This window comes from Palaemon carinicauda, chromosome 5 (assembly GCF_036898095.1).
Source record: "Palaemon carinicauda isolate YSFRI2023 chromosome 5, ASM3689809v2, whole genome shotgun sequence".
Lineage (NCBI taxonomy): Eukaryota > Metazoa > Arthropoda > Malacostraca > Decapoda > Palaemonidae > Palaemon > Palaemon carinicauda.
In genome coordinates, this window is record NC_090729.1 from 98,557,919 (window position 1) to 98,582,438 (window position 24,520).

General features: G+C 42.7%; 1 protein-coding gene across 2 annotated transcripts in view; it reads left to right on the forward strand.

Moving 5' to 3' along the window:
* LOC137641377 (nucleolar transcription factor 1-A-like) overlaps nucleotides 1-24,520 on the forward strand; it is a 690,267-nt gene that overhangs the window by 452,940 nt on the left and 212,807 nt on the right. For both annotated transcript variants that reach the window (XM_068373882.1, XM_068373881.1), the window contains exon 3: nucleotides 9,555-9,713. In XM_068373882.1, the coding sequence (XP_068229983.1) occupies nucleotides 9,555-9,713 (159 nt within the window). The remainder of the gene's footprint in view (nucleotides 1-9,554; nucleotides 9,714-24,520) is intronic.

Sequence of the window (24,520 nt, forward strand, 5' to 3'; positions counted from 1 at the left end):
TTTCAGCAATAGCGGATTTCCTCGTGTATTGAGGGAAGAAATACATCTTTCAGTTTCAGCTGTTGAAGGCTATCGCTCAACCTTAAGCCTCGCCTTTAAAAGGAAAGGAATGGGCATTTCCTCATTGGTAGAACTTCCCTCGTCATACAGTTATGAACTTACCTGTCCTCAGTCAGAAGTGAGGCCTCTCCAATGTAACGGGGTTCAAGTTTTTCGGTCCCCAGAAAGATCCCCGTATGAACCATTACGACAAGCAATTGATTTCCTTTTAACCAGGAAGACGTTGTTCCTGCTCGCCTTAGCCTCAGCCAAACGTGTTAGCGAACTTCATGGTCTTTCATTTGACGTCACCCATTCAAAAGGGTGGGTAGGGGTAAGCTTCAGCTTGTTGCCAAGACTCAGAATCTAGGGTTTTGGATCCTAGATTCAACTCTTTCTGGATAATGAGTCTCCGCTCTGTAACTGACGACCCAAATCACCTGTTACTATGCCCAATAAGGTGTTTGAGGCGCTACCTCAAGAGAATAGCAGCAGCGCAGCCCAGAGTGCCCTCACTGTTCATTAGCACGGCCAGAAACAAGAGGAGGATCACGAAAAACACCATCTCAGCATGATTGCAGGGTCATTGACCCTGCTCTGAAACCCAATCCTCCTCCGGCACGTTGTCCCAGAGCCCACGATGTCAAGGGTCTTTCAAGAAGAATTACTCTGTGGCAGGTACTGCAAGTGGGGGTGTGGAGATGCCAAACTATGTTCACCGCCCACTACTGCAAGACGTGACACACAGGAACCTTGATACGTTTTCTATTGGTCCTGTGGTGGATGCACAACAGCTGGTTTAGTACCTCAAGCTCCTTATTCTACAAGTAGCAGAAGGTTGAGGGCATTGGTTACCCGGGTTTTAGTCTGGGTGAATAAAAAGGAAGGTCTGGCTATTTTCCTTTCTTCATCCTCCCCTGTCGGGGAAATCAGCATCCAGGGTCCTCTGCACAAGCTGACCTCAAACCTCTGCAGGTATACCATTGGTCCTTTGTGCAACCTAGTATTGTCCCAATACTGTTGCATCCCCATACCCTGGTGAGGTGGTATTGGTAATGTCTCAGTCTCCTCTGTTATTTCCAGCAAGACTCATAATGCGAGTTTGTGATCGCACACAGCTTGCGTAGGCCATAGTCCATGCTTAGCAGGTTTAGCTAGGTGTTAGGGTCTCCTTATTTTTGCACTATCTTACACAAAAGGGAGTACCCTGGGTAAGGCCAAAAAGTCAGATTGCCAGGGATGGCCAACCTCCTAATGGGTGAGTTACCTCTATAAATAGAGTTGGTTTGTATGTCAGTTATGGAGCAAATGACAAATTCGAAGGTAATTTGTATTTTTCCTAATGATACAAACCTTAGCTATTATACATACTTGCCAGCCAACCCTGTCCCCCATTGAAGTCCTACCTCCAAGCAAAGTGAAGCTTAATCACAGGTGTGAGGGGGAGAGGGGTAGCTAGCCCTCCCCCCCCCCCCACCAACTAACGGGATGGGCAGTTAACCCTCGCTAAATTCTAATGGGTTGTCTTGTCAGCTTCGCCGAAAGTAATACCCCTATAAATAGCTAGAATTTGCATAGTTAGGAAAAATACAAATCACCCCTGAATTTGTCATATTTACTGCCCTCATCCAAACTCTTGCACCTATAGTCCATTCTCATCAAGGTATTCTTACACCTAGCACAGAGGCAACTTTGGACTCCAATCAACTTGCTCTCCTTCCTCCACCGAAAGGAACGGCTTGAACACCACCCCTACTGAAAGCAGATGCAACATTCAAAAGGTTCAGGGAATGGAGACATCAGTAGGATGACTATGCCGTCATGGTGGATCTTTCTAATCTTTCACGTGAAAAAAAGATGATTCAGATGAGGATGTGTTTAACCCTTGAAACAGCATGTTTTAGAACACACATAACAAATTTCTCCTTCCACAGATAAGTCTGTAGATGAAATCCTGGATGCTCTACTGTTGCATATAAAGGATTTGAGGAATGAAATGCTTTGCCAGAGTTACTCAGCTGTAAGCAAATGGAAGGAGAATCTTTCGCTGATTTCTACGTGAGACTTCGTTGCATCACAGAAGTTAATATATGACCAGGTAATGCTGTTGCATGTGAAGAGACCCAGCTGAAAATGATTATCTTGATGGGTATCAGAGATGCAGGGCGAGTCCAGAAGTTGATTGCCTTGGAGGCCAATTCTCCTCATCAAGACTTAGTCACCACCTGTTGATCGTATGAAGCAGCTAAAACTGCAACTTTTGCCATACATGGGCCACCTAGCCAGTTATGTGCTGTTTCTGCCTACAAGAGAAGTGAGAAGCTAAGTGGAAAGGCTCCACCTTCGCCAAAGTCCTCGAAGCCGGCTGCTTTATACCAGTACTGTGACAGTCAGCCTGAACCGGATAAATGCCCCGCTGCCAACAGTACCTGCAAAAACTGTGACCGTGTTGGTCATTGGTCCAGGACGTTGAAGTGTCCTGCCTTCAAAGTCCAGTTCCGTCGTTGTCACCGTATTGGACACTTCGATAAATGCTGCAAGGATATCAAGAAAATGGTCCTCAAGACAGATCTTTAAGCAACAGTGGTCCCTCTTCAGTGTCCAACAAACCACAAGATTCCCGGACCAGCTGTTATCGCTTAGGATCGCCTTCGGCCATGTCCAAGACACTCAAACCTATCTGTGTACTCTTGTCATCTAGCAATATCAAATCTCGCATCAAGATGTTACCGGACACAGGTGCCGACGTCACTTATCGGTCAGCAACACTTTGACACCATGGGTTTTTCCAGGAGCTGCTTGCAACCCCCTCCACCGAATGTAAACATAATGGATCTCCCATGTCACCTGCTTTGGCTTTATTACAAGCTACCCTTACCTTAGGCATGCGATCCTGTCATGCCAGGATTCGAGTTCACAAAAATTAGGAAGTTGCACTTTTATCCAATGGTCATTGTCAAGAACTAGCCATAATATTTCCAGACTTCGCCAAACCTTGTTGGAGGTCAAGCATGTTAATAGATGCAAGGAGCTACCTCTCTCAGCAACCACATCACCTTCATCAGCCAAGGAAAGATTTGTTGTTCTCAAAAGATGATTTGAAGACAGCTCTTCTCAAGCCAATGACTGGTCCACCCATGAGAATCCACCTAAAGGATGGTGCCGTGCCTTTTGCCATCCACAAAACAAAACCAATTCCTTTTGCATTTAAGGACCAAGTCAACGTAGAGCTTGATTCTATGGTGGCCCAAGAGATAATCAAACCTGCTGGTGATGACTATTCAGTTTGGTGCCACCCTCTTGTCGTCGTTGCCAAGAATGGGACAGGAGTACGTATCAGCGTCGACCTAACCAAGTTGAACAGCCAAGTTTCTTGTCCAACCCACACTTCACCCACACCCTACACAGCTATTCGTCGTGTGGACCCAAAGGCTAGTTACTTCACCAAAGCCAATGCTCTCTACAGGTACTGGCAAATGGAATTTGCAGAAGATCGATATTTAACCATCTTTATTACGCCATATGGTCGGTTCATACATGCAGAGGGCCAATGGGCTTCTCAGCTACTGGCGACGTCTTTTGCCTGCGAGATGATATGGCCCTTTAAGGTGTCCAAAATTGTGTTAAGCTCATAGACGACCTCCTCTACAACGAAGACTACGTTACACACCTTCATCCTATCCACGAAGTGCTCACCAGGTGCCGCAAGTTGTGGATCACACTCAATAAGGATAAATTTGTGGTTGCTGCCCCCTCTGTGAACTTCCGTGGGTACAATCTCTCAAGAGATGGCATCTCAGCTGATCCGGTGAAAGTCAGTGCCATCAAGGATTTCCCAACCCCTGCTAACCTGACAGACCTCAGATCGTACATGGGATTGATCAGCCAATTAGCAGAATTTACGCCTGACTTCTCCATTGTAGCCCAACCTTTACGCCTCCTGATGAGCCCCAAGAGAACATTTGTCTGGACCTCCGACCATGATGAAACATTTCAACGTGTCAAGTTAGCTCTCACCTGTCCACCAGTTCTCGCCCTCTTTGACTCAGACCTACCCGTTGTTCTTCAAACAGATGCTTCACGTCTCAATGGCATTGGATATTCTTTCCTGCAGGACCATGGTAATGGACACCTGCATCTAGTTCAGTGGGGTTCTCGTTTTCTCGCCGATGCAGAGACATGCTATTCCACCATCGAGCTTGAGATGCTAGCCGTTGTCTGGGCAATGACAAAGTGTAGGCTGTATCTAGCCAGCCTACAGCTTTTTACTCTAATAACAGATCACCGGCCCCTCATACCAATTCTGAACAGTTATACGCTGGATGCCATTGAAAACTCCCGTCTCCAATGCTACAAGGAGAAGATCTTGCCTTACATCTGTACAGGTGTGTGGCATGCTGGTAAGTTGCTCTGTGTTCCAGATGCATTGTCTCGAGCCTTGGTAAGCTACCCCACACAGAAGGACGAGATCTGGGGTGCTTTTTCTGCTGCTCATTGCTGAACTGTCATAGCCATGAACAATGTTACTCTTTCAGACAAGTATTCAGCTCAGGATGCCAACAGGATAGATCTTGGTGATACAGCAAGAGCAGATCCCACGTACACTCGATGTATCATACAAGTATTTCCTCGTCGCAACAGATAGTATCTTCTCAATTCCGTATAGGCTATCCATATTGGAAACTACGGGCAGATCTTTATGCTGATGGTGACATTGTCATGTATAGAGCAAGAGTTGTAGTTCCTGCCCCCTTCGTCGCCACACCTTGTCCCAATTGCATGAGAGCCACAGAGGTGTAAAAGCAACTAAGCGCAGGGCAAGACAATTAGTTTTTTGGCCTGGCATCGACTCTGACATTGGCAACACGGTCAGAGCTTGTGAGGCATGGTAGACATTGCAGCCATCTCAGCAGCAGGAACCTTTAATGAATGACAACAACCCAACAAGAGCCTTTGAGTCCATCTCAGCTTCTTCGTCGTTGCAGGGGAAGCTTTCCTTGTTGTCGTCGATCGCCTATCAGGATGGCCTGTTGTCGTGCCCTGCAAAGGTGATACTACCACTTCTTACACAATCAGGATCTTCTGCAAATACTTCTGTGAAGTTGGTGTTCCTCTTCGTCTTAGAACAGATGGAAGGCCACAGTTCACTGTCACAGAGTTCAGGGATTTTGTGAAGAGATGGGGAGTTCGACACATGGTAACATCAACCTATCTACAATGGAATGGTCACGCCAAAGCTTCTGTGAAGTCAGTTAAGCACCTCATTCTAAAAACAGCCCCGTCTGGCAACATTGATTGTAAAGATTTTGACGCTGGCTTTCTGGAGCTCAGGATTACTCCTAATTTTACGCGGCCTAAGGGCTATCGTCTGAGTCCGAAAGGTACCGTAATATAAACCTCTTAGAGATGAGGGCAGCCCTCCAACAGTTCCAACATTTTCTGGCAGGTCACTCTGTGAAGCTGATGAGCAGCAACACCACAGTAGTGGTTTACATAAAACAAACAAGGCGGTACCCTTTTGCAGCCCCTATGCTATGTAGCAATAGAGATGTTATGGACAGAAGATAATTCGGTGTCCCTATCAGCTCGCTTCATTCCAGGCAAGTGGAATATGCTTTCAGACAATCTGAGCAGAGTGACTCGGATAGTGGTCTCCTAATGGTCTCTGAGTCCTCTGATAGCAAACAAAGTCCTGGGTTTGTAGGGTTCCCTGACTGTGGATCTGTTCACAAGATCCCTGAACTTCAGGCTCCGCTCTAATGCTCCCCTTTCCCAGACCCCCAGGCTCTCTGCCAAGATGCATTCCAACAATGGTGGGACAACATCGACGTGTACGCCTTTCCTCTGTTCTGTCTGATGCGAAGGGTGCTCTACAAGACCAGAGCATCCAACAACATATTCATAACGCTCATAGCTCCGCTATAGCATCACGCAGAGTGGTTTCCCAGACCTTCTGCAACTCTTAACAGCACTCCCAACAAAGCTCCCTCCACAACAAGATCTACCCAACCAACCACATGTGAACATCTACCACAAGGCAGTAGCTTCTCTTCGTTTTCACAGCTGGAGACTATCCAGCATCTCTCACAGAGAGGGTTTTTGCAACAGGTTGTGAAAAGGATGTCTGTATACCTATGAAGATTCTCGGCATCTGTCTACCTGGCCAGGTGGACTGTCTTCTATGGTTTGTGTCGTGGAAGGGGTAGCTCTCCCCTCGATGCCACTATTCCAGTAATAGCGGAGGTCCTTGTATATCTTCAGGAGGGAAAGCTTCTTTCAGTCTTGGCAAGCAAAGGCTACTGCTCAGCCTCTAGACTGAAAGGAGTTCTTTCCTCTTAATTTGAGTTTTCTCTCTTCATACAGTTATGAACTTACTTCTGTCTGGTCTTCAGCTGTTGATTGTCATCTTAATTTGTTGGACAGGAACTTCAGTCTATTAAATTTCTTATTCCTGATCTAGAAATTAATCTGTGGCACTGTCGTTCAATTAGTTTTTTTATGCATGTTGCATGAGAATTTTCATAGTTCTGACAATCCTTTGCATTCAGATCTTCCCGGACAGTACTGTCCTGTTTGTAATACTAGGTATGCAGTTAATTTTAATAGCTGTGCCTTCTCCATCAGGAGGCTTAATACTGCACAGTATTATAGAAGTTTTATTCCATTTGTGACCAAGTTATGGAATGATCTTCCTAATCAGGTAGTTTAATTGATGAAACTTCAAAAGTTCAAATATGCAGCAAATGTTTTTTGAAGTTCAAATATGCAGCAAATGTTTTTATGTTGAACAGGCTAATATGCCCTTTTTTTATATAGCTTATATATGAAAGATCTTTTTTAATGTTTTTATGGTTCTTAAAATGTTTTATTTTATTTGTTCATTGCTTCTATTGTAGTTTGTGTATTGCCTTATTTCCTTTCCTCACTGGGCTATATTTTCCCTGTTGGAGCCCTTGGGCTTATAGCATCCTGCTTTTTTTAGCTAGAGTTGTAGCTTAGCTAGTAATAATAATAATATATGCGATGCTTTAAACCTCGAGGGTGCCTACATCAGCTGAGCTAGTACCCGCCCACTCAGCGAGATTTTCCGGAGTCATTAATAGTGATATCTTGCGCATTAAATGTATTCCCTTCAAAGATAACTGATGGGCCTACCTTGGTAGGCATAATAGAAGATTTAATGTAGCTTCGAACACCCTGCCTCTCTCTTACAACTTTCAGTGAATGGAGAGGAGGCTGATAAAGAATGGGAGGAGTCATGATCACTCCTAGAATACAAATTTCAACCTCTAGTAGTTGGCGAGGGAATGACTGGGAACTCTCTTCCAGAACTCAACCTATGAGAAGAGAAGGATTTCTTCAAAGCAAGCCACTTTAGGTGCCTTCTATGAAGAACGTGTTTAAGGTATCTAATTACTGTGACGTCACCTGTTGCAGTTGTGGCTATCACTCGCTTAAAAAGGGTGGGGGATGGGGGGGGGGGGGGGGCCAATTCCGGTAACCTTGAGCTTGAAAAGAAGATTCACCTGAAAATTTTTGTTTCTGAAGAAAAAAAAAACCATGAAAAATTTGAATTATGAACATTAGGCATTGAACTTGTTCCAGTATGTTGTGGTAATGCAACAGGTGTGTCATTCATATAACTAATGGTTATTGGGTTATTATGAGGAGGAGGTAGTTGGGGATTATAAACCGAAGCTATCTGATATTAAGCCAAACTGATGATGGAACGTGATCATGAGGAAGTTCCATTCATGTAAGATCTTAGGTTTTGGCAGCACGATCTAAACGTGCATTATTGTGACATAGTATCAGTCATCACATGGAGGAATATCATCATGCGTTGGAGAGGCACCATGTTTAATGACGTCATCACGCGCCAGCATGGCGTCATTTTCCACGAGAACACCTCTGGGTTGAGTCATGTATGGTCAACAAGCACAGAATTAGGGGATGTGTTGTCGATAAAAAATACATCCCCTAATTCTGTGCTTGTTGACCATACATGACTCAACCCAGAGGTATTCTCTGGGTTGAGTCATGTATGGTCAACAAGCACAGAATTAGAGGATGTGTTGTCGATAATATCGACTTCCAAGCAGGTTCAGAGAAACTTGTTCTGGCCAAAGTTACAGTTCTGGACACAGCCGAAGCTGTCCAATCAACTTTCATACATTGTAATAGGTAGTTCTGGGACAAGTCCAGAGAACTCATAAGAGGAGAGGGGTGTCGAGGCCCCTGTGTGTGGGTTATAATGGCAGTCTCGACTCTAGGGTTCCATGTACGGGAATGAGGGCCAGGGTGACTTTCAATGCTATGAAGGGAGATAGGTAAAAGGGGGAAAAGTCATCCTGGATTAAGATATTGTAGCCATATAGGGCTCACCACTCAATATGCTAATTGGAGGCAATCAAGATCTATGCATTACTGAATAATCAGGGGCCAAGGATACTTGGACTGGTTCTAGCTTAGAGAGCGCAGCAGCCGTAGCCAAGGGATCTATCACAAGCCTCAAATCGGGAGCACTAGGCACATGATCAATATTCGGTGATAATAGATATAAGAATTATGATCATCAATAATTAGATTATCATTATGTTTGTCGTCTCCTTTATTGAGCCTAAGAAGGCTTAAGACACGAAGGAGCAGAATGGGGGATATCTTTCGACGCCAAAAAGATCTTAAGCTTCTTTCCATTCCTGGAAGAAGACAAGGTAGAAAAATTTTCTCTTAGCTTGCATCAAGTTCCAAATCTCTCCCACTGTGAGAACGGCCACTCCCTACATTACCCACATGGAGATTCCACATAATATCGTTTACCACTGCATTAGCCATTGTTAGGCACAAGCATAGTACAGATAAGGATAAGCACACATAGTGACAGCAATAAAGAAAAGACACGGAGGACTACCACTATAAGGATAATCCATTGTGGATAATGTAAGTAGGTATTGCAGAGAGAAAAGGGGAGACGTATTATCGTAACCGGAACCAGAAGATGAGTGAAGCCTACTGTCAGCCACACAACAGTTGTTAGGTAACCAATCATGAGGCAACTTGACCACTTTTCTTTTATTATTGGTTGGTCATAGAAAATGGAACTAGGAGTAACCCATTTAAATGACTTGGGTTTTGTGTAGCTGGGCAAATACAAGTTGTTTTTAATACTTGTAGTATTTATATTTATTGCAGATTCTTTTATCTTAGATTTATTTTTATCTACTGTAGAGTTATTTTTTCTTTATACATTAGATTTTATATATAAATTTGAGAGTACATTTCTGTAAGAGTCAAGCTTGGCACATTGCGCTGGTAAAATTCCTTTTAATAATAGTACTGAAGTACTCCACGTGACTGGTGGGTTTGGCTTACTTATCTGCCAGCTACTACTGCTATCTCATTAAAAGTTTCAAAAGCCGTTTGCTTTGCTGAAGTCATACTCCTTTTTACGGACTCATGTTTGTATTATTAAAAAAACTACAAATCACTATTAATTTTTAATTTTTTTTTTACAGGTAAAACCATGGGGAAGAAGCTTAAAAAAAGACACTCATCATCTTTTGCTGCTGAGCTCAATGATAACTTTGAAGATAGTTTTGAAAATAAAAAGCCTCGAAAGAAGAAAAAGAAAGATGCTGAGCTAAGTGAAAGCCTTGAAGATTTATTAGGAGATGGTAATATATTTACTTTTATACATGTTTCATCAATAAATCTTTCACTGATGTATCTGTGTTTGAAGATAGGATGTTTTTTAATCACATTTGAGGCCATTCTTTACCAACTTGGTTATAGAAATGTTTGGTACAATTCATCTTTATGCACTTTTCTGAAAAGAAATATACTTTATTTCTACACCAAATAAGAACCTTGTGATCTTTACATAGAAGAAGAAGTCAGGGCAAGCTGTCATACAGCTATAAAAACTTTCAATGAGGTGTCAACAACCTTTACGAATGTTACCAGTGGTAGCGTGGAGAGGATCCTTCCCGCACTCTTTCATACCTTCTTCACTTTTGATATCAGCCGTGGTCATCAAAAGATGTCTCCTTCCACATTCTTACTGGTTGGCTAAAATTCAAAACTTTTTCTTTGTTCAGATTGAATTAATGTGTTCAGGACATGCAAGTTTCTCTAGGTCTCATAGGGGATCGAGATCACTGAGGAATATCCCTTTCGTAGATTCTTTTAGGCTTTCGCCTGTGGAGACTGCACACCCTTCCACCTCTGTGGTACCTCCCATCCAGGTGCCAACCCTAATGAAACCTCCCGTGGTCTCGTGGCAGGAAGAGGCAGTGTCCAGCATTCTTGCATCGTGTAGAGGACACTCCTGCAGGGAGGCTTCCCCTTGCCCAGAGTGTAGGGATTGTCATCTTCCCAGAGGGAGCGGGATGGCAGGAGCAGGAAGAAGTCTTGAAGTGATTCTTTGCCTTCGGGGTCTTCCTCGAGGTTTAAGAAATCTCTACTTGTTTCTCTTTCCCTTGGTACTCTCTCTGATACTTTTCGATCGGTCTCCTCTGGGAAAAGGTTGTGTAAGAATGATGGTCGGTTGACTCTCGGTCAACCTTCGTGTCAGGTGATTTTTCCTCCTCCCCTAGTGAGGCAGAAGATATATCCTCCTGGGAAGACCGTATCCCAAGACCCTTTGTGTCTTCTGTGGCCGTCCTTGGGAATTTTGTTTCCCTCCTCTTAAGGACCGGCTCGGAGGTGTTGGCCAGGGGTGCACAGCAGGTGAAGACACCCGCTCATAGCAAGGTTGGCTTCAGTACTTCCTCCTCTAGAGCTGACAGGAAGGAGTCCCTCCTGTCTGGCCTTGTGCCCTTCGGACCTTAGTCCTCCTTAGATCCTAGACCACCTGAGGATCTGCAGGATGGTTCTAGTCATAGTTCCTCCCCAGTGCACCTTCCCTCTGGTGTCAGCACAAGAAGATTAATCTTATTCTTCCTCCCTTCTGAGCCCGCTGTCCCTTCTGTATTTTACGGCTGACCTCTTCGCAAAGGTGAGAGGTTGTCTTTGGGAGTTCACCTCTTCAGGCTGCTCAGAGCGCCAGCACGATTTAGCTCTTCGGAACTAAACTCTCAGGAGCTCGCAGATAGTGATCATCATGCAATCCAGTGTGCCTAACCTAACCTCTGGGGTCTTGTGAGTCTTTCGTAGTCTCCAGTGCACATACTGTAGTTGCCTTTGGTAGCTCACTAGGCGTGATCTGCTCGTCAAAGATTGCCATCTAGGTCAGCGAGCGCAACACAACACCTGCTTGCTCTCGCAAACCAGCCTGCTGTATCTCACTCACACAAGTGAGTGACAACTACCCCAATAGGTAACTCGCTGGACATACTGATGTTCTCATCTGTGAAGGCTCTGAATATGGAGAGGTTGGTAAAGGCGACCCTTCAGGCTTCATTGTGTGTGGAACACGTCTGAGACCATGCTACCTAGCAACGACAGGATATCTCTGATCCTGGAAAACGTTGGGTACTCGAAAATATCGTTCTCAGAGGTGCGAGAGCAAGAGAGCTCTTAAGGGTATTGGCACACTGCTGATGGCTCAAACTTGTGAAAATTATCATGGTCATATTTCCGTGGCTCATGGTCTCAGCCAATGCCACACGTAAGATGTTATTGATATAAAGCCTTTCAAATGATTTACAGGCCAAACGCAGGCAGAGGATTAAAGGTCCAGTTAGAAATGGCCCTATCATTTCTTGTCTGCATTCATCTTATGCCGTACAATATGTTTTCCTGGTAGATATGGCAACGCTTCCCATGAGTGAATACTGCAAGCCAGTTGTACAGACATAATTTTTTGTTTTTTTGTGTTCATGTGTTATTTACATGTGATTAAATCACTTTTTCTGACTTGTGAACTTCATTTGTGTGCTTTACAGGTAGTCTACGACTTATGACCGAGATAGGGACTTAGGGACGAGTCCTAAGTCGATCTGGACGTATGTCGAACTTGAAAAGTGAAGTTTCCATAGTTTTATTATACTGTACTGTGTCATGGTTCGTCAATCATCTAAGTTATATTTTATCAATACTTTCTTACTGTATATCATTATTTAATTTTCTCCATTAAAGCATTTTTGTATTCTTTTCAATTACCAACTTTTTTGTTTACCTTTGGTTGTCATCAAGTGTGGTGCTGTGTAAGAATTTATTTTAATTCCAACCTTACTTATATTTAATGAACAAAACAATTATTCAAAAACCAAAACAACTTGCATCAAATAGTAGATCCACTAGTAAAACTTTGTGACATTGCCCTACATTACCCTCTTCCCTAGACATGTCCAAAGATACAGAATAATATAGATCACTTATCACAAAAGGTAGACGTTGACGTGTTCCAAAATTGTCGTGGTCTTGGAAATAGAACGTTTAGTTTTGTTCAGCGTTAATATCCTAAGAAGATGCCGACCTTTCCACTGAGTACTTTTTATTGGAACTGTTCACCGTGGCTGTGGTAACCTCGGAGGTAATTTCCGCGCGAACTTAAGGCCTATTAGGCAATTACTAATTTAAGTCATTTAATTCATAAGTTTAATTTTATTATTCATTTTACTTATCATTAACACTAATAGTTACTATACTAAATAGCATTAAGTTATTTACTTTTAATTTATCAAGAAAAATAGGCAAAGCTTCGAGTCAAGCTAACGACCGAACGGCTATTCCCCATAGTCGGACACAAATATCAATCCTTTCTGATTGAATGAATTAATTTAACGTTAACTGTATTCCTTATAAGGAAACAGTTTTGCTTTCCATTTCTTTTGCAACTCTTACCTCTATAATTTATTTTTGGTTTCTATCAGATGATCTGAAGGTCCTGCTACCATATCGACATAATACGCACATGAGAATGACGTATTTATATAATTTCTTAATTTATTTGAAATATCTTATTGAGGAATATTAGGCTACATTAGCACCAGTATGTTATACGATATAGTTTTCATATAGTTCGTTTATAGCCATTATTAGTTACCATATGAATAGATTTCATTTATGACAAAAGCAGGGCTATATATATCAAATACATAGACTTTCAAAAGGCTTTTGACAAAGTTCCTCATAGAAAATTAATGGTCAAAATTAGTGCACTAGGCATCATTGATGAGCCAGCTGAATGAATTGAAGATTGTCTAACAAACAGAAAACAGTGTGTTGTAATCAATGGAGACATTATTTCTGATCTACATTAACAACATAGATTTAGGGATAACTAGTAGAGTAGCCAAATTTGCCGACGATACTAAATTAGTCATTATTGCTGCAAACTCGGAAGACATAGAAGCCTTAAGAGAGGGTCTAATGAAGCTAGGAGAATGGTTCAGCAAATTGCAAAGGCCTTTCAACTGTGGGAAATTTAATTCATGCACAACCCACAGTTAGATTACTCACTGCTTGGTAATGAAATAGAAAGTGTGGACCAGGAGGAAGACCTTATTATTATCAGCAAGAATTTGAAGTTCACCAAAGAGCACAAAAGCTGAAAAGAAAGCACAGAAACTAATAGGCTACATAAAGAGACAATTCAGAAACGAAGACATTGTACTACAGCTGTACACATCATTAGTAAGACCCCATCTATAATACAGAGTCCAATTCTGAGCTCCAAGTATTCAGAAGGATATAGATAGACTGGACCTAGGGCTACCAAACTAGGTCCAATACTAAGGTAATTTGGATATAGCTGGAGGATGGAACATTTGAACTTACTTGATCTACAAACTCGACGACTAAGGGGACAAATGTAGATTACAACAATCTATTAATTCTTAGCACAAATCAGTCCAGAGATGATGGATACAAACTGGAACTTGAAAGATACAACACCACTCGATGTGGCAATTTCTTATACAAAATAGCAAATACCTGGAATAGACTTAAAGCATATATAGTAAACAGTAACATGGTAAACAAGTTCAATAATAATTTAGACAAGATCATAAGAACTCTAAATGCTAAAACTAAACCGCTCTACCAAAGAGCAAATGGAGTCTCCGTGGATGGACTAAGAAGTCTTTGAGACATCCAAAATCCTTGTAAAACACACACACATTCTCTCTCTCTCTCTCTCTCTCTCTCTCTCTCTCTCTCTCTCTCTCTCTCTCTCTCTCTCTCTCTCTCTCTCTCTCTCTCTCTCAGTTCCTATTTTGTAGAAGAAGAATGGGGATTTTGTAGATGAAGAATGGGGAAATTAATAAGTGCAATATATAATTAAATAACTTATTTATAAAAATTATAATTTATAACATTTTAAGATATATAAATTTATCAATGTTTTCTTTTCGTGATGTAAGAATGTCGTTGGAGACTTACCCCTGGATGTAGTTGAACTTATTCACTACAACTCATCTGGAATCTTTAAATATATCTCATCATCATCATCATCTCCTATGCCTATTGACAAGAAGGACCTCGGTTAGATTTCCCCAATCATCTCTATAATATCTTGAGCTTTTAAATTAGTACTTCTCCATTCATCATCTACTTCACGCTCCATAGTCCTCAGCCATGTAGGTCTAGATCTTCCAACTCTTGTAGTGCCTTGTGGAGCCCAGTTGAAAGTTTTGTGTACTAATCTCTCTTGGGGAGTGCAAAGGGCATGCCCAAACCATTTCCATCTACCCCTCACCATGAGCTCATCCACAAACGGACGAGTAATCTATCATTTAGTTTCAATTCTAATCCTGTCCTGCTCTGCAACTCCCAATATTCTTCTGAGGGCTTTGTTCTCAAATCTACAAAATCTTTTGGATATTGTTTCACTGTTATAAAACGACACATGTCCATACAGTAACACCAATCTCACAAAACTGATATACAGCCAGATTTTTATGTGTAATTTCAGGCGATTTGATTTCCAAATTGTACTTAAACTAGCCATTGTCTGATTTTATTCTTTTTAATTTTTTCATTTAACTTCAATTCTAAAGAACCTGTATTGAGAGCATAGTTTTTAAACTTTTAAAGGATTCCACCTCATCAATCCTTTCTCCTGCCAATGATATTTCATCTTCCATTGCATATTCCACTCACATCATATTTGTTTTTCTTCTATTTATCTTGAGTACAATATTTAATGTTTCATGCATTCTGATGAGCAAGCTTTGTAAGTCATGCGGTGCTCTAATAAGGACAGCGTCATCAGCATACTCTAGGTCCCTTAATTTCCTGTTACCAATCCAGTCCAATCCTTCTCCACCATCCCCATCTGTTCTATGCATTACAAAATCCATGAGGAGGATAAACAGCATAGGTGACAACACATTCCCTTGGAGTACTCGATTGTTCACTGGAAATTCATTTGATAGTGCTCCAGTAATATTAACTTTGCACTTGCTATGCTCATGAGTAGATTTAATCAAATTTACATATTTAAGAGGAACGCCATAACGTAGGCCTCTCGACAAAATTGGCAGGTGCACACTGTCAAATGCTTTTTCATTGTTCACAAATGATACCAGAAGTGGATAGGCTGAATACCGTGTTCGACGGTATATCTTGGCAATCCAATGTTTGTCAATGGTTATATAAGTGGATGAGCAACTTGGTGGAGTAACGAAAAGTTTGGTGTGGAAGAAATGTCACCCTAAGCTCGATGAAGTCACTGGCAGCAGGGTAACTAATTGGGTATACATAAGGCAATAGACAAGATGTTTTTGGCTTTTACTCCTGATGCCTGGCAGATAATCTTACTGGAATTAGTATGGACCGACAGAGGTCACTTGCCTTAGTTAGTAGGCACTGCACATCACAAGGAACTGGCTATCTTTTGATGAATGTAGCCAATGAATCCTTTATGGATTTAGTCAGTCTATAGAAAGCAAAAATGAAAAAAATGGCCCCAAGTCCTGGGGTAGCGGGGTGCAATGAATCTCCGTTTTTAAAAGCTAAAGAAAATTTGAAAATTAGTAATTCGAATGGTAGAATCATGAATCAGATTGGGAAGTTACAGGAAGTGGAGAATGAAATTTTGGAATACACTTTGGATATCTTGGCCCTTCCTAAAACGCGTTTTAAGGGGATTGGTAAAGAAATCTTAGACCAAGGCAATATATATATCTACTCATGAAGAACAGATGGATTTGGAAGAGAAAGTGTAGGAATGATGATGACTCCAAGATCAGAAAAGGCATTAACATAATGGAGAGCTGTAAATAGTAGTTTTAAACATCTGACTTACCCGGTAGTTATATACATATAGCTTTACGTCCCTGACGTCACGGCAGAAATTTCAAAACTCGCGACAATCGCTGATTGGGTAGCTAGGTGTACCACCAGTGCGCCCTCTAGCCAGGTACCTGGAACCATTCCAGTGATTCCTCAGACCTTCCCTGCTGCCGAACCGGCGACATCGTTTGATTTTTCACTCGCTGTAACCTGTATAATTGCAGTTATTTTGGTGATGTACAATTTACTTTTGGCTTTCGCTCGTTTGGTTTTTGTTTTATTTTGACAGAGTTAGTGTTTGGAATATGATCACTATGTTCGTAGCCTGAAAGGGGTAGGATTAGGAGTTTTTTCCTCCTACTGTAAAACTAATGAACCTAATCTTAAAAACATGATGGTGCAAGGAAATTATTCCGCCAACACTGCGACGTCACAAACATGTGACGTAAACTACGTAGTATGACTTGCAAAATTCATTTCTTTTTCTTGCTAGGAATGAAAAGAAAATACTAACTTACAAAACAAAAGTAATTTTTATAATGTAAAAGGAATATATTATTTTTTAAGAAAATATTTGTCCTATTTGTATACTTTCTTTAGATAATCAATGATCTATTTTCAGAGATTAAATAAAACTAGCGTACAGTTAAATTTACGCTACGTAGTACTCATGACAATCGATAAAGTCCCACAAATTACTTTGTCTTTATTTATTTTTTTTTTTCAATATTGGGAATACTATTATTAATCGCAAGCAGTCAGATATTGCATATTGCATTCTCATTCAAGCCCTGGGCAAAAGAGTTAAATTTCTCGCAGCGGGCAGTTATGGTCTCATGTGAAAGATTTTGAAAGTGCAAGTTTCAGTGCTAATTCAGTGCAGTGGAGGGTGCGTTTGCTTGTACCTGTAGTTCCCCTAGCCCTAGACCCCTTCCAAGCTCCCCAACCCCTGGGAGAAGGAATGTCGATCGACTAAAGGAAATGAGAGGCGTCAGCGCCCAAGCAGAATCGTACCTGTCGTTCCCCTAGCCCTAGACCCCTTCCAAGCTCCCCAACACCTGGGAGAAGGAATGTCGATCGACTAAAGGAAATGAGAGGCGTCAGCGCCCAAGCAGACGTCCCCTCAAGCATTCCTGTTGACGCTTCCAAGAACGCTCGCCCTCGCCATGGGAAAGGCGAGGTAAAAGTGTTATCTTCGCCATCTGATGACGCGGCTCACAGACATGGCTGGCGTCTTACGTATTTCCCTTCCTGCTAGACAAGAGGAGAGTTGCTCGTCATGACGCCGAGCGTTTAGATTATAAACACCACGACGCAAAGCGTCAGAAAGAACGCCGAGCGTTAAGGAGTTGGACTACATCACACCAAGTGTCGAGTAGTTGGAAGTCATGACACGTAACGCCGAGCCTCAGGGCATTGGACGGCAAGCTACTAACGCTGCTGTAAGAGTTAGACACGTTGTTTGACACTGAGTGCCACTTCTAATGTCTCTCTTGTTGGACGAGCGGGGCGTCTAGATCGCGAGCGTTTAGATCGCGAATGTCATTGTTCCGAGAGTCAAGCGTTGGAACGTGACGCCGAGCGGCGTAATGACGATCATCTTGCTCAGCGTCTAGAAACTGATCCGCGAGCGTCTAGCAGTCGGACGTGACGCCGAGCGTCAAGCAGCCGGACGTGACGCCGAGCGTCAAGCAGCCGGACGTGACGCTGAGCGTCAAGCAGCCGGACGTGACGCCGAGCGTCAAGCAGCCGGACGTGACGCCGAGCGTCAAGCAGCCGGACGTGACGCTGAGCGTCAAGCAGTCAGACTCGGACGTTGTGATAACGCCAGTCGAACCGAGCGTCTAGATTGCGGATGCATTAGTTCTGATCGTAAGGATCGCGAACGTCTTAGTTCTGAACGTCAAGCGTTGGAACAACGTGACGCCAGACGTGATGATCTTGGGCCCCTTGACGCCAGAAGTCAGGGCCTTAAGGAGTTGACTCCTGTTATCCAAGACGTCTCTACTTCGGTTAGAGCTTTGTCGGGGGAAAGAATTGACGATCATCTTTCCCCTACTGAACTGTTAGAGGAATTCTCGGAAGGAGAAGATCCTAAGACCCTTCATCCTTTGGTTGACCTAAAGAAACTCATGAGAGTTTTTGCAGAAGAGTTTCCGGATTATTATGTGTCTGTTGCTCCTCGTTCACCGCCTTCAGAATTTACGCTGGGGAAGGCATCGAAGGAGTCTCTTTTTACAAAGATGGTTCTGTCTCGATCATCAAAGATAGCTTTGAGGATGTTGGGAGAGTGGATGCAGTCCAAAAAGGACCAGGGAAAGACGTCTTTCTTTTTTCCCTCCGCTAGATTGGCCTCCAGGTCTAGTGTGTGGTACGAGACGGGGGAAGTTCTCGACTTGGGAGTTCCTGTCTCTGCCCAATGAGATTTTTCGAGTCTAGTAGACTCTCCTCGTCGGATGGCCATGAGAAGGACCAAAATACTCTGGTCAACGTCAGAGCTTGATCATCCTCTCTAAGGCGTCTTCAGAGCTTTCAAAGTATTCACTTTCCTTGTCAGGACTCTGGGAGCCTTGGGGAAGAAGTTTTCTCCCTTGAAGGATGTGGACACTGATAGTCTCAGCCTCATTATGTCAGGCATGGATAAAGCCTTAAGGGACGGTTCCAATGAGTTGGCAGCCCTTTTCTCAGCAGGGTTCCTTCAGAAAAGAGCCCAGATGTGTTCTTTTCTGTTCATTGGGGTTACACCCATTCAGAAGTCAGAATTGAGGTACGCACCCTTTTTTCTTCCTCTCTCTTTTCTCAAGAATTGGTCAAAGAGGTCTCTTCCGCTTTAGCCCTAAAGGTCACACAGGATTTGGTGTCTAAAACAGCAAGGAAGGTTCTGCCTACTTCTTTCCCAAGCCGCACAGACAACTGTAGGAGCCAGACTAAACAACTTCTGGCAACTTGGGAGAGGAGAAGAGCGGACCTTTGGTCCGTACAGTTACTAAGGAGGGATTCAAAATTTTTTCCCCAGGGAAACCTCCTTTAATAGTAACTCCAATAGATCTCTCTGCCAGATATAAAGAGGAGTCAAAGAGATAGGCTTTGCAACATCAAATGTCTTTCTTATTGGAGAAGGAGGCAATAGAGACCAGTCCTGGATGTAAGTGCTCTTAACGCCTTCGTTCAGAAGACTAAGTTCTCCATGGAGACATTGAAATCAGTCCTAGTAGCAGTAAGAAAGGACGACTGGATGGTCTCTTTAGACCTCCAGGATGCTTACTTCCACATCCCCATCCATCCGAACTTCAAGCATTTCCTGAGGTTCGTGTATAAGGAGGAAGTTTTCCAGTTTTGGGCTCTTTGTTTCGGCCTAAGCACCGCCCCTCAAATAGAGGGTGCGTCTGCTAGGACCTGTCGTTCTTCTAGCCATAGACCTCTTCCAAGCTCCCCAACCCCTGGGAGAAGGAATGTCGAACGACGAAAGGAAACGAGAGGTGTTAGCGCCTGAGCACTCGTCCCCTCGAGTGTACCTGTTGACACTTCACAGGACGCTTGTCCTCGCCATGTGAAATGCGAGGTGAAAGTGTTTTCGTCTTCCTCGGATGATGCAGCGCCCAGACGGAGCTGGCGTCTCTCATCCAGACCTTTGAAGAGGAAGATTGCCTCTGTCAAACAGCGTCGTGTCATGACGCCTCAGGCTCCAGGTTGCTGCCATTGAAGCAGTCTGGAGCGTGTCTTACTCAGAGTTCATTCCTACAATCGCTGCCTGGAGGATCTGCAGATGACGTGCTTATCAGAAGAACTGAGTCTTCTGATAAACAGAGACCAGTCTCAAGTGACTCCATCCCAAGAGATCATTTATGTGGGGATGAAGATTCGGAGTCAAGTTTTTCTGGTTTTTCCGTCTGCCTCAAGGACGGAGCAAGCCCTGTTAAAGCTTCTTTGCTTTCTAGAGAAACGGAAGTGTTCTGTAAGAGAGTGGATGAGTTTGCTGGAACCCTCTCCTTTGAGCAGTTTGTCTCCCTGAGAAGAATGAATCTTCGCCTTCTTCAGTTCCACCTCAAAAGCCATTGGAACAAGGATAAGGAAATAGAGACAAAATGCATCCCCATTACGGAATCCGTAAAAGTTGCGTTCAGTGGTGGAACGATCTGGTCTAACTTCAAGAAGGTTTTTCCTTGGAACAGAGGCATAAACCAGAAGGAGCTGTTAGCAGTCATGTTGGCCCTCTAAAGCTTCGAAAGGTCAGTACTGAACAGAGTGGTGCAGGTCAACGCCGACAAGACTACAGTGTTGGCCTACATAGCCAAACAAGGCGGAACCCACTCAAGGTCTTTTTACGAGCCTGCGAGAGTTCTTTACTGGACAAAAGAGAAGAATGTAATCCTTGTAACAAGGTTTTATTCAAGGGGAAAAGAATGTGATGGCAGAGAGTCTCAGCAGGAGAGGTCAAGTTCTGTCCACAGAATGGACGCTTCATCAAGAGGTCTGCTAAAACCTCTGGCGGATTTGGGGTCGCCCTTGTGTAGACCTGTTCGCAACCTTGAAGACGAAGAGGTTGGAGACATACTGCTCCTCATTGCCAGATCTCGAAGAAGTCCACATAGACGCTTTCCTTTTTAGATTGGTCTCTCCTGGATGTGTATGCATTCCCTCCGTTCAGGATTGTGCACAAAGTGACGCAAAAATTTGTGTCACACGAGGGAACCAGATTAACTCAAGTGGCCCCCTTTTTAGCCCTCGAGAGTGGTTCACAGAGGTACTGGAATGGATGGTGGACACCCCGAGAAGCCTTCCATTAAGAGTAGATCTACTCAAACAACTCCACTTGGAAAGATACCATCAAAACCTCCAAGCTCTTCGTCTAACTGCCTTCAGACTCGCAAGAGCTAGAGGTTTTTCGAAGGAGGCAGCTAGGGCGATTGCAAGAGCAAGGAGGTCTTCTTCCATCAAGGTTTTTAGAGAATGGTGCAGTCACCTCTGTTTTCTCCTCCAGTACCTCTGTGACTCAGATTGCTGACTTCCTGTTATACCTTAAAAAGGAAACGTAGAGTTTCATCTTCTTCCATCAAGGGATACAGGAGCATGCTAGCGTCCTTCTTCAGGCATAGGAACTTGGACCTTTCTGATAAAGACCTACAGGATCTTCTCAATTCCTTGAGACATCCAAGGAACGGCACCAGGAATCACCAGCTTGGAATCTAGATGTAGTCCTGAAGTTCCGAATGAGTTACAGGTTTGAGCCCTTGCACTCAGCCTCAATTAAGGACCTCACTATGAAGACTCTCTTTTGGGTCAGTCTGGCGACAGCTAAAGGGGTCAGTCTGGCAACAGCTAAAGGGGTCAGTGAGATTCATGCCTTTAACAAGAACATAGGCTTTAGAGATAACAAATCTATCTGCTCTTTGCACCTAGGTTTTCTTGCTAAAACGAATGCCCTTCTCAACCCTAGCCCATGGCTTTTTGAGATTCCAAATCTTTCTGATGTGGTTCGTGAGGAATTGGAGAAGGTCCTGTGCCCAGTAAGAGCCCTGAAGTTCTACCTGGAAAGAACGAAAGAGTTACGAGACAAGTCAGAAGCTCTTTGGTGCTCGGTCAAGAAGCCTTCATTACATGTCGAAGAATGAACTATCCTTCTTCATCATGCTCTTAATAAGAGAGGCTCATTCACATTGTAGTGAGTCATACCTCAAGCTTTTGAAGGTCAAGACACGTGAAGTTAGAGCTGTGGCACTTCCGTAGCCTTCGAGCAGAATAGTTCTTTACAAAGCATTATGAGCACAACCTTGTGGAGTAGTAAATCTGTTCCAGACTTTATGAGGACTGCTACACTCTGGAACCATTTGTAGTAACGAGTGCAGTAGTGGAGGAAGGTTCTACCAATACATTCCCGTAACCTAATACCCTTTTCTTCTCTTGGAACTCTTGTATTTTTATGGTTGTTCGTGGAGATTGGACGATAATCATTGATTTTAGTCAGGTGTTCAGTTTGTTCCTTGAGAGCCCCCGGAACAAGGGTATTGGAGGAGGTCCTGTCACATAGAGGTTTTTAGACCGGTTTGACAGCTCCTAGAGGTCTTCAGCCCCGTGGGTGAATCGCTGAATCTCGTAAGCAAAGCGGACATAATGAAAGAATTCATTGAAGTCAGCTTCCTTATCAGGTACGAACCCTTAAGCTTGTCTATTAACTCTTAAGTAAATTCCAACAATGTTGGCTGTCTCTGACCCTCCACCAAAGGTGTCAATCAGCTATATATATAACTACCGGGTAAGTCAGATGTTTAAAAATTATATTTTCATAATAAAATAAATTTTTTAACATACTTACCCGGTAGTTATATATGATTTAATTCCCCCCCTCCTCCCCTCTTAGAGACCTATGGGCATGGAAGATCTGAGGAATCACTGGAATGATTCCAGATACCTGGCTAGGGGCGCACTGGTGGTACACCTCGGCGATTGTCACGAGTTTTGAAATTTCTGCCGTGACGTCAGGGACGTAAAGCTATATATATAACTACCGGGTAAGTATGTTCGAAAATTTATTTTATTATGAAAATATCATATTGGTACTTGCAGAATTTAAATCAAAGCAGTGCAATGTGAGTAGTATAGTTTTCTATGCACCTTCAGTCTATGGAAAGCAAAAATGAAAAAATGGCCCCAAGTCTGGGGCGTAGCGGGTTGCTATGAATCTCCCGGTTTATAAAAGCTAAAGAAAAATTGAAAATTGGCAATTGGAATGGTAGAACTGTTAATCAGATGGGGAAGTTACAGCTGGTGTGGAGTGAATTTATGAAATACACTTTGGATATCTTGGCCTTAACAGAAACACATTGTAAGTTGATTGGTAAAGAAATCTTAGACCTAGGCAATATATATCTACTCAGGAAAAACAGATGGAGTTGGAAGAGAAGGTGTAGGAATGATGATGACACCAAGAGCAGAAAAGGCATTAATGTAATGGAGAGCTGTAAATAGTTGATTAGTACTTGCAAAATTTGAATCTAAACAGTGCAATGTGAGTATTATAGTTTGCTATGTACCAACAAAAGATGCCCCTGGAGAAAGGAAAGATGAATACTATGAAGAACTGCAGAGTGTAATAGATGAGATCCCAGCTAGAGATATGAAAATTGTGATCGGTGACTTCATTGCTAAAGTTGGAACGAATAATCAAGGTATAGAGAATATAATGGGTGTTGATGGTCTTTGTGAAGTTGCAAATGAAAATGGAGCATATTTTACAAGTTTTTTGGTTAGCAAACAATGTTATTGCAGGTACTCTTTTCCAGCTAAGGGGCATCCATAAATATACATGGACTTCACCCTGTGGCAATTACAAAAATCAAATAGATCACATAGCCATTAAAAAAGAGAGGAGAAGGACTCTATGAAATGAAAAATAAAACTCTAGAGGTGCAAATATTGGTAGTGATCACCAGCTCCTCATTGCCACACTGAAAAGAAAATGGAAAGCACCCAACAGAAATGTAGATAGAGTACCTATGTTTGATACAACTAAGCTTATAGAAGATGAACACTGAGAAATCTTTGCAATTGAATGTAGGAATTGATTTGCAATTTGCATGCATAGAGGCTTTTAAGAGATGAAAAGCAGAAATTAATAAAGAATGGTGTGATATTAAGAACATATATCAGTCAGTTGGTAGTGAAGTTTTAGGATGCGCAGTTACAAGGAGAAAACCATGGATATCAAATGATACTTGGGATACTATGAAAAATGAGACAAAGACAGAAATTGATTGTTGAAAGTTTTTGAGGAAGTAAGGAAAAATACAAGGTAGAGCATGCTAAGTATTCCAGTATTGATAGTGAAGTCAAAAGAAAAGCCAGGAATGACTGGAGAGAATATTTAGATAGGAAATAAATTCAAGGAGTGGCTATGGTGTAAGAACTGCTCCACTGGGGCAAAGAAGAAGCATATACCCATCATAAAGAGAGATGGATCTGTTATAACAACAGAAGATGAAGTGGGAGAATGTTGAATGGAACACTTTATTGAGGTCATGAATATGACAAATTTATAGATAATTTGTATTTTCCTAACTATACAAACCTCAACTTTTTATTAGGGGTTATACTTTCGGCGGAGCTGAAATGACGAGCCAATAGAATTTAGCGAGGGTTAACTACCCATACTGCTAGTTCGCGGGGGTCGGGGGGGGGGTAGCTAGCTACCACTACCGCTCACACTCCTGTGATTTAGCTCACTTTGCTTAGAGGTAGGACATCAAGGGGGATAGTGCTGGTGGGCAAGTTTGTATAAATAGCTAAGGTTTGTATAGTTAGGAAA